At 36.1% G+C, this 10270-nt stretch overlaps 1 protein-coding gene across 1 annotated transcript; it reads left to right on the top strand.

Moving 5' to 3' along the window:
• The first annotated feature begins 1546 nt into the window (after nucleotides 1-1546).
• Nucleotides 1547-5359, top strand: LOC104470566 (chromosome unknown open reading frame, human C3orf58). The gene is made up of 2 exons (XM_010085536.1): nucleotides 1547-1847; nucleotides 5017-5359. The coding sequence occupies exons 1-2, from the start codon at nucleotides 1601-1603 to the stop codon at nucleotides 5346-5348; spliced, it is 579 nt and encodes a 192-aa protein (XP_010083838.1). The 5' UTR covers nucleotides 1547-1600; the 3' UTR covers nucleotides 5349-5359.
• The last annotated feature ends 4911 nt before the right edge of the window (nucleotides 5360-10270 follow it).

Raw genomic sequence — 10270 nt, forward strand, 5'->3', positions numbered from 1 at the left:
TATATTATTGTGTTGACTATTGTGATCTAAGCAAATCTATTTTGTTTTTTCAAGCCTTTTTTAATACTAAATTTGAATTCTCAGTGTGTGCATTAAGTATAGCTTTGCGTTTGTTGTTTCCATTTCAAGAATAAGTATTAATTCTTGGGGATAGATGTGGATTGCAGTTGCTTGTGTGTTACAGAGCTTCTAGTGTTTCTGACCAATATCAGTATTCTAACCTTGGCTTAGTGTCAACTGATGCCTAGTGCTTCAGATAAAATGATCAAAACTTTGTTATCATAGGAAGCACAGACAGGGGTAAAATTACGGATTGTTGCAGGGGAGGTATGGGTTCTAAGGCTGTGGTGATTGGGTATGTAAGCACTCTAACTTTTCTAAATTTTTTTTTTTTTGACTGGGATACACACACAGATGGGTGAGTGCTGGGCACTTATTCCCTGACTGGTCCTGTAGCTCAGATCTGCTCTGCATGATGTGTTCCCTTCCAGTATCTTTTTTCTCGATTTACCCTAAATGTGTTCTGCTGTCATGGATTCCAGGAGGTATAAAGCTTCTGTTCAGACTGAAACCCAAGTGTGGTAAAACCTTTGCTACATCATCATTGCAGAACTCATTTCTTCTGGTGACATGATAGCAAGGTCGTGCACAAGGAAGGAGCATGTGCACATAGACCGTTAAAATTAGTGTACATTATATTCTTACAGAGTGCTAACTTCCATGCATTTGAGGCTTCTTAATTTAATATTTTTGTGGTTTCTTCCTGACGCATAGTATGGAGGATACCTTTTAAGTGCTTGTCCATACTGAAGTCTTAGGGCACATTCAGCACAACTGAAATAGGGAAACTATGCTGGTGGTTTTTGTTCTTGTTTTTTATTGCTTGTAGTATGTTATTACTATTCAGTCTCTTATGTTAACTTCCACAAAAACTACTATTGGAGACAGATTTTACTTTTGATAAAAATGTGATGTGGCTGTGTGTATGTATGTAGCAATTAATCAGGAGGTAGATGGTAAAGAGTACTAGAGGCATAAGAAAGCCTAAGCTTTCTGTTATACCTTAATCTGCTCTGTAATCCTTTCTGTGAGAGATCTTCAAGTGAGAGGATCCTTAAAGGAATCCATTCAACTGGGGAAAATGGGAAGGAGAGGTGGCGGGATGAAGAAGGTATCACTTTTTAAAGCTTTTTCCTTTATGGTGTTAAAAAAAATGTTTTAAATTAAAAATTTCAGACGCAAAATTAACTTGGTGGGAAGTACACTTGCGTTAATACAACAGCTGTGCGTAAAACACTGATAGACAATTGGTGGAATTGTGCACGTGTATGTGAAAATATATCTTTAGTTGTCTAGCAGGGCCTCTTGCTCACATAAATACATTTTGTCTTGTTTTTTATTTCTTTTCAAAACTTAGAAGTATATGGAAATATAGTGTTGGTGGGTACTTACAGGTGTCTGTGCTAAATGTTATTGCACAACCTTTTAAAATCCAATCTGTTTTGTATTAATGAAAATTAAAAAAAAATCTTTTTCTATACAGAGTTTTCCATCTGATGAGGGTTGGCCGTTCGCAAAGTACTTAGGAGCATGCGGAAGAATGGTGGCTGTCAATTACGTTGGAGAAGAGCTGTGGAGTTACTTCAATGCACCATGGGAGAAACGAGTGGATCTGGCCTGGCAATTAATGGAAATAGCTGAGCAGCTGACAAATAATGACTTTGAATTTGCACTCTACCTCCTTGATGTCAGCTTTGACAACTTTGCAGTTGGACCGAGAGATGGGAGAGTTATCATTGTAGATGCAGAAAACGTTCTGGTAGCAGACAAAAGGTTAATCAGACAGAGTAAGTCTCCTTTTGCTCTCCTCCCCTCACCCCATGTCTCTTGCTTGTTTTTCTGCAAGCACAATATTGAAAGTATGTGTAGTTGCTAAATACCCGTTTTGTTGTCGCTATAACTAGACTACTAATCAACAAACTAATTAGCTTTCTTCTGCAATTAGACTACTAATTAACTTGACCAATTTGTCAATTGTACGAAGCCTTGAGTTTACCTGAACTCGATTTACATATGCTTTTAATCTCTGTAATCCTGCTTAAATGGAGAGTTGGGGGTGGGAGGAAAGGGTTTGGATGTTGGACAGGTTTGTACAGATGGATGGACAGAGAGACAGATGGGTTGGCTGACCGACCAGCTTTTCTACTTCAGCTAAAAGAGAGAGGTTTCTTTTCGTCTTTTCCAGACATCTGTAAGGACAGAAGTCTTGGCATTCTGTTTTCTGTGAATGACAAGACAGTCTTACTGCGCACTTTGCCTTAGTTACATAGCCTTCCTCTGGTTTAGTTGTTCAGGTGGGTGCTCTGTAATAATGGAACTGAAGGGATGAGTAATTTTAGTGCTGTTTCCAAATGGAATAGTGAAAATCCGTTCATTTTTCTGTCACCTGTAAAAGCTCAAAGCAGTGGCAGCAGGAGAGATGTTTGACAAAGTGGCATTACATGGGTTTATATTCCTTTTGAGCTTATAAGGAAAACTTTACAGATGTAAGGGCTAGAAACATTGAACACGAAACCCTGCATTCTGCAGAAGCCCGTGGCAGTAGGCCAAGTGATTCCAGTTTGCTTTGGGTGAATGGATTTTTGTAATCTTTGCAAATAGACTTCTTATGCTGTGCTGCTGTATTAACTCTGAGACTGTATTTTCTATCCACACACTTTTCTATAAGGAATTATGCTTTTTGTGGGTTTTTTTTTTCTTTTCTGGTCATGTGGCATTTTGGGTTTTGGGTTTTTTTTTCTTGTTTGGTTTGTTTTGGGTTTTTTGTATTAAATTTATGTTCTCAAGGAGATTAGATTAAAATTATCTGAGCCTACCAAGAAAACCTTTTAATGTATTGGATATCCAGTACCTTTACTTTAGTACTTACGTGCCACACATTGATTCTGTGATTTGGAATAACTGCACTGAAAGCTACAACTCAGGTTTTTACCAAAGAAGAATCTGGGTACTGCGTCAGCTAACAATTTCACAGGAGAACACGATCGCTTCCAGCGCCAAAACCTTGTCCTCAGTGCCACCAGTTTAAAATTTTTATCAAGCTCCCAATAAGAATAAATGGGATCAGCTCTCCTTCTTGGAAGCTGGTCAAACTGGCTATGTTAAAAAAACCCCCAAAAACTCTTGCCACGCAACAAAACCATGACTGGGAGATGGATTTGTGAAAAGACAGTGGCCTGAGAGGGACCTGAAGCATTTCAGTTTTTAGTATAGCTTCAGAGAAAAGATTCAGGATTAATGTAAGGACTATTGGACCAGTGGGACAAGTAGGACCTTGCTCGAGCAGAGTGTTGGACAAAATGACATCCAGAGGTCCCTTCCAACCTCCACCATTCTGTGATTACACAAATAATCTCTTTTTTTCATTTTCCACCCTCTTAAAATAGTATTACTTAAGACTTTGACTTTTTGAGCATGTCTGAATTGCTCAGTCACAAAGGTGACCAAACGAGCTCTGAAAAAGTTGATGTCTACATGGAATAGGAGCAAGTAGCACCTTGCAGAAGCTGAATGCTGAGAGTGTCATGCTTACATCTGTTGTCTATAGTTCTCAGACTAATTTGGATCTAACTAGGATTTTGTGGCGTAATTTGTAATCTAACAATTAATCAAGAACACAGAAAACAAATGAGAATATAGGAAAGTTCTCAGTCTTTGTATAAACTTGAATTTTAATATTGCTTTTATTAATCTGCAAAATTTAATTAAACAATCTCTATCTAGAGTGATTAATATGTCCATTTAGATATTTGAATATGTACATTCTGTCCAATTACACTGTATAGTAATTTCTAATTGTACTCTGTGGGACATCATAGTTCAGTTTGCTGAGGTCCATTTTTCCCATTCTCTGCTGGCTTTTTTTTCCATTTTGAGTTTGCTGTTCATTGAACAAACCTTACATCATATTTTTATATTTTTAGTGGTCATCCCTCGGTATGCTTTTTTTTCCTAGTCTGGCTTGCAGTGCACCATAAATGAGTAGACCAATAGTCAGTGCAGAGACCACCAAACACAGATAAATTTTTCTTTGTACATCACAGTGATAAAAGAAATCTGCAAAAATATAAGACTCCATGATAACGATCTCTTCTCAAAGCTGGCAGTAATCTGGAAACTTAAGATGAAAATTTTCTAACAAAAAGTAGTAAGAACTCAGGAGATCTCACATTTAGTAACCTTTTATGTATTATTGTATAAGGTATTTTCTGTAAATCACGTTTTGAGTTAAAGAAAGCTTTGTGACAAGGCCATTAGTTAAACTTTCTAATTTACATAACTTTTATAAATAAGGGCTTAAATATATAAATGGATTTATACATGTACGTAAATGCCATGTGTTTTGTTGAATTTTTTCTTTCTTTGAATATTATATGTAATGCATCTGCTTTTTTTCATACACACTTCTTAGTTACTGGCATGTCTAAAGTAAGAGGTTGGAAGATAATGTTTCAGAAGTTTGTGGCAATTACTTTGCAATGTTTTTTTATTCTTTGGTAGACCACTTGCCAGTGTTAGTTCCCTGGGCAACTGGAGAAACCAAATCTGGGTTGCTAAAATAAATCATGTTGCTTGTTTGTTTTTCTCTCAGCTTCAGCTGTGAATCATTCTCTTGTACTTGTTTGTTCTAAATTTTTTCCTCTGGGTATGTGTGTGAATGTAGATTTCATGTGTTTAGTGTGCTATTTCTTCTGCTTCCCTCTCTTTGCTATCTATTTTACCCTCTTTCTTTCCTTCCCTTATTTTATGTACTGCCAGGACCATTTCAGCACAAGGGTATATCAAACTATCAGATGCAGTCTTAAACTAGAACATTTAAGAGTTCATCTAAACAGAGCTGGTTTGTAGTTTATTACCAGTTTGCTGTGTATTGAGCTTCTGGTTGTATTCAGATGCACATATGCACTTTTCTCCTCTCTCACTTTTTTTTTTTAACTGTCTCCTTATATTTCACAGATAAACCTGAAAACTGGGATGTATGGTATGAAAGCAAATTTGATGACTGTGATAAAGAAGCTTGTCTGTCCTTCTCAAAAGAGATTCTTTGTGCTCGTGTCACTGTGGACCACAATTATTATGCTATTTGTCAGAACCTTTTGTCAAGACATGCCACATGGCGTGGCACTTCTGGAGGACTACTTCATGACCCCCCAGCTGAAATTGCCAAAGAGGGCCGACTTGAGGCCTTGCTGGATGAGTGTGCCAACCCAAAGAAGAGATATGGTAGATTCCAAGCTGCAAAAGAACTGCGTGAATACCTTGCACAATTGAGTAACAATGTGAGGTAGTCCACAGTGAATGTTTTTTGCAACACTGGCTAAAACACTATTGCAAAGACACATTGAAAATTAAGTTTTGAACTTATCCATTAAAAAGAGAAAATAAAAAAACAGAAAATAGTTTATCAAATTTCTAAATACCATAAAAATACAATTTTATGGTGTTATAATGTTCCTTTGCAAACAGACAAGGTACTTACTGAATTAAAACTTGAGCTACTATTGACTCTCCTCCCTAACTATTTGAAAGGGAGTAGGTCAAAAAAGACTGTGATAGCTTAATTGACAGCTTGTATGTCAAAGGGTACTTTACATAAAACTACATTAGTGTCACAGTTTTGTGAAGCTGATGTTCTTACTTGGAAAGTCAAGTTAGACTGATGGCCTGTTTTAAAGGCCTTTTTCCTGACATTGTCTCATTTTTGTGTTTGTTTAAACACCTTGAAGTGGCATTTACATACAGGTAAATCTAGCTGTCTGAATTGTTTCAAAATTAATGGGCTTTCATATTAATGCTGTGCAGTACATTCTTACTGTGAGTGCAGGATTCCCACGTTTACTGTCTAAGTTTAGGGAGTTTTACACTGTATTTTTACCACGCTTAGACATTTTGTATTTTTTTTTAAGATCATCATAAACTCAAATGTCATTTGAACTAACATTCATTTTATGTCTTTTGTAGTTCTGCCATTGGAGATATCACGTAATGTAATTATTGTACAAAACTTCTACCCTTCATGCCAGTATATCCACATGACTGTTTAGCAGGAAATCATGGTATGAGCAAACTCTTACTTTTCACAGAGATAAATTGAGAATTTCAAAGAGACTACAGTGAAAAGATATGTATTAATTCAAATTGGGAATAGAAGCTTGACTAAAAATAAAAATTCACTAGTTCAGTGTAGTTAAGCATAAACCAAAGAAAATGGTTTTGTTTATTAGTTTCTAAAAAAATAGTAAAGAAAAAATGCTATACTGTAGTGAAGCCAATAATTCTCAAAGTTTCAGTGGTTCTTGGTTGCTCTTTGAAGAACTTCTGAAACTATGTGCTTGTACTAGAAGAAACCCTAATTTGAATAATAGTGTTTAGAAAGTTAGCAGTTTGCTTTATATCATTCCCAATTCTGTTGAATTCAAGTGTAAGGGAGTTTACTGAATATCCATCTTTTGATTTACAAGCTAAATTGATTAAGCTGTATTCACTCTAGACACCTTTCATGAACTAAGGTTGACTATTCCCAGTGCAGTTAAAATTGACTTGTTGAGGTTTATGTAAATGTGGAATTATTCTCTTAAATTACAATTTTTATAAAAACCTCAGTTACTGCTACAAGAACTCACTTCAGCTTGCTCTTCTTCCTTTTTATTTTGTTTGGTTTTGTTTTTGTTTTTACAGCTACTATAATGCTTCATTTTCCTGAAGTCTTATTCATAAAAAGATGCTCTTAGGATACGTATGCATATTACTTCTAGTAACAGTGATGAACGAAACCAATATTTCTTAAATGCGTATATAGAACAAAATTTTGTACAAGCTAAAAAGAATTCTGAGCAAGGTGTGCTACTTTCAAGAGCAAAGTTCCTATTTCACTCATACTGCGTCAAAAGATGACTGGAAACTTGCTTTATCAAATCGCTGCAAGTGCAAGGTGAGGAAGGTAGCAAATTCCTTAACTGGCCCTTTCTCAAGGCTCAAAAAGTGGAGCTATACAGTGGTGCAGAGTGCTTTTTGATTTCTTAGATGACTATATTAAGGACATTTTAGAATTTGAAAATCTTACTTTAAGTCATCTTTGCCTGTGTAGTCCTAATTTGTTCCCAATCCCTTGTTTTGTTTTCTGAAGTTAGAATGCCCAGTGCAGCTTTTAATTTTAATTTCTCCCTTTCCCTCATTTGAAAACTGTTTTACATGCTTGCTCTGGCACAAGCTGTCAGAGAAGGTTCATCATAAAATCCAGTTATTTGAAGAAAATAGACTAACTGTCAGACTAGGTAACACTACCCTAGCATAAAAGCCTTGACTTACCACTAAAGTTTATTTTGAAACATCTGCCTTGTTTCCCAATGAGCGAATGGAGTATGATTGTTAAAGTTTTAACAGAAACAAACACTGCCTGTTCTGGTTACTACTTGAGGCAGTTCTATAACTGTCAGAATGTCCCATCAGATTTGGTTTGAGGTTTAGTTCCCTCAGAAGTAAGTTACTAAAGCCGATTATAAAAGGAATTTGGAACTTAAAAAAAAAACCAAACCACTACAGGGAAACCATTGTGGAGAGCAATAAATCTTGTTCCATTTGCACCTGTCAGATATTTATTGTACAATAACGGTTTATATTTTTAGTCATTGTCCATTATTATTGATGAACGCGGTGAAATATTTTTGAATGAGATGTTTGGGGTTTGTATGTGCATTACAATTGTCCTTTTGTACTGTAAGTTACTGTTTGATTGGAATATTTTATCAAAACTGTCTCCCTGTGCCTTTATATTACAAGAAGGTTGTTTCTGCAACTTCTAATGATATTAATAAAGAATACTTTAAGAACCTCATCTCAGATATTCATTTTCAGATCAGTTAGTCTTTTAAGATTCACTTAGTCTAGGATGCATTAAAATACACATAAAACTACTTTTTGTAGTGTTGCAGAATGCACCATCATAAGAAGTGACAGATGGGAACTTTTTCCCCACTCCTTTCTAGTAGACTGGTTGATCCAAAGTATGAATGATCTGTCATGAATCTTTTTACTTTGGAGATTATCATAAGTAGGACTAATTTTCTTAAAAACAACTTGATCAAGGCATATCTTTCTGTTGTATTAACTGAAAGAAAATACTTCCAAATTAAACAAGTTGATGTCTTCTCTCTTGATTGTTTGAGAAACTTAATCTTCCTTGTATTTAGAATAATTTATATTTCTAGTACCACTGTGTCTTCAGTACAATATTCTAGCAGTTAATGTGCTATAAATACATGCTGACTTTTGATGTTTCTCTGGATTTTTCAGTGAGCATTTGCATTTGAAACTACATGCTGCAGTTATACTAGAGAATATATGCCTTTCCGACTTGGAGTCTGTGTAAATAATAAGAACAACTTGTCTCAAAAGCACTTGGATTTTTTTTTTTTTTTTAGTTGCACTCCTGCTGCCTTGACTTAATCTCCAGGAGCTGCAAACATGCATATTGAAATGTGTAAATTTTCTGTCGCGCCTCAGAAGTCAAGATCATTGTGGTCTTAAGAAGAAACTGGCACGAACAACTGCTGCATCCTTTCTTTCAACAGTTTTCAGTCTGATCCTGGTTGCCTTGAACTTCTAGACATGGTGTATCTGGTACTTTCATACCAGATACTTTTTCATTGTGAAATATTCTCTTATGAGACACTTCAAATATGTTAAACTTTGTATGCCACTCTGATTTACCACAAAGACTAGGTTAAATGTGATTTTCTTTATGTTTATTAGAGTGGGGACCTTGGGTACCCTTAAAAGACACTAAAATGTTTTGGTTCTCTACAGGCATTCTAAACCAGCAATGGTGCTTTCATGGATTCCTGTTTTTCCATGTGACATGTCTGAATTCAGTGCTAACTTCTGAGCTCTTTTGTTAGTTATCTATGTTGTTTGAAATCTGTGATTTGGAGATTAGGATAGATTGGACAGCAAAACCTCTGTAAAATACATGTGTCTAGTGAGTATCAGAGAAGTGTTCCACTAGGGAAGTGTATTTCTCAATTTGAAGATTGGTGTCCAGCCTGCTTAAACTGCTTTTGGAATTCTTCATGGTTTTTTTTCTATCTCACAGTCCTCCCAAGCCTTTAAAAATCCATGCCGTCAAATGGAAACTTCAGTAGTGTTGATAGCACCTACTTTTTTGCGGAAGTTGCAATATACAGCCCTGATAATGTATTTGCTAGCCTTTATCTGACCAGTCATCTAGTCCAACACCCCTGCAGTGAGCAGGGACATCTTCCACTAGATCGGGTTGGTCAGAATCCCATCCAACCTGACCTTGAATGTTTCCAGGGATGGGGCATCTACCACCTCTCTGGGCAACCTGTTCCGGTGTTTCACCACCCTCATAAAAAAAAATTTCTTCCCTATATCTAGACCGAATCTTAGTTTGAGATTCTCTTAGTTTAAAACCATTACCCCTTGTCCTATCGCAATGTCTGCAAGTTTTTTGTTTTCTGTTTCCTTGCTTCCAGAACATGTTCAAAGATGTACAACTAGTTTAAATAGACTTTTATCTCCTTCTAGTTTCATTTTAGGATGTTTTAAAGAAATTTTTGCTATGCTGATTTGTCATTTTTTTTAAATAGGACTCTCCGGATCCGACAAGTGTCGGTTTGCCTAGGGTACTTCTAAGCATCAAATCCTTTTTATGTTTCTTACTGAGTTTTATCAACATGTTTCACTATTCTTCCAGGAAAAAGCCCTTGGTAGTCTGACTTGTACTATATGCTACACTAATGAGCTTTTGCTAGGAGCAGAAGGGCCCTGTGGCTGCTCGATGTCTCTGTAGAGTCTGTGATGTTAGGACAATGAGGAGTCTGTTGTTTTGGCAGTGGATGAATCTGTGTCGCCACACTGGAAGTATGAGAATATACCTGTTTTGTGTGGTTCAAAAGCTAGATAAATTTAAGGAGCATTAGTAGTGAACATTTACCAAAAATATGGACTTGCATGTTCAGGTCAGAGCAGGAAAGTTCTGACTTTAGAAGAAAAAATATCTAAGGCTGGTTTTGATATTTGATGGGTTAACTTCAGTCTTCTGACAACAGAAATGTGAAAGCAGAATATACTTCAAAGCAAAACAGACTGTTTAATATACAGGTGGTGTGCAGATAGAAAGAGCGCCTTTTTTTTTTTTTTTTTTTTTTTTTTTTTGGGCCGGACTTTAAAATTCTTTCCTTTTTGCCAA

The sequence above is a fragment of the Pterocles gutturalis genome, unplaced genomic scaffold, assembly GCF_000699245.1.
Source record: "Pterocles gutturalis isolate BGI_N339 unplaced genomic scaffold, ASM69924v1 scaffold9565, whole genome shotgun sequence".
In the NCBI taxonomy this organism is placed as follows: Eukaryota; Metazoa; Chordata; class Aves; order Pterocliformes; family Pteroclidae; genus Pterocles; species Pterocles gutturalis.

Coding starts and splice junctions, on each gene's coding strand:
- LOC104470566 (XM_010085536.1), top strand. CDS start 1,601: ATGGTGGCTGTCAATTACGTTGGAGAAGAGCTGTGGAGTTACTTCAAT. Junction 1,848..5,016: donor CAAAAGGTTAATCAGACAGA/GTAAGTCTCCTT, acceptor TATATTTCACAG/ATAAACCTGAAAACTGGGAT.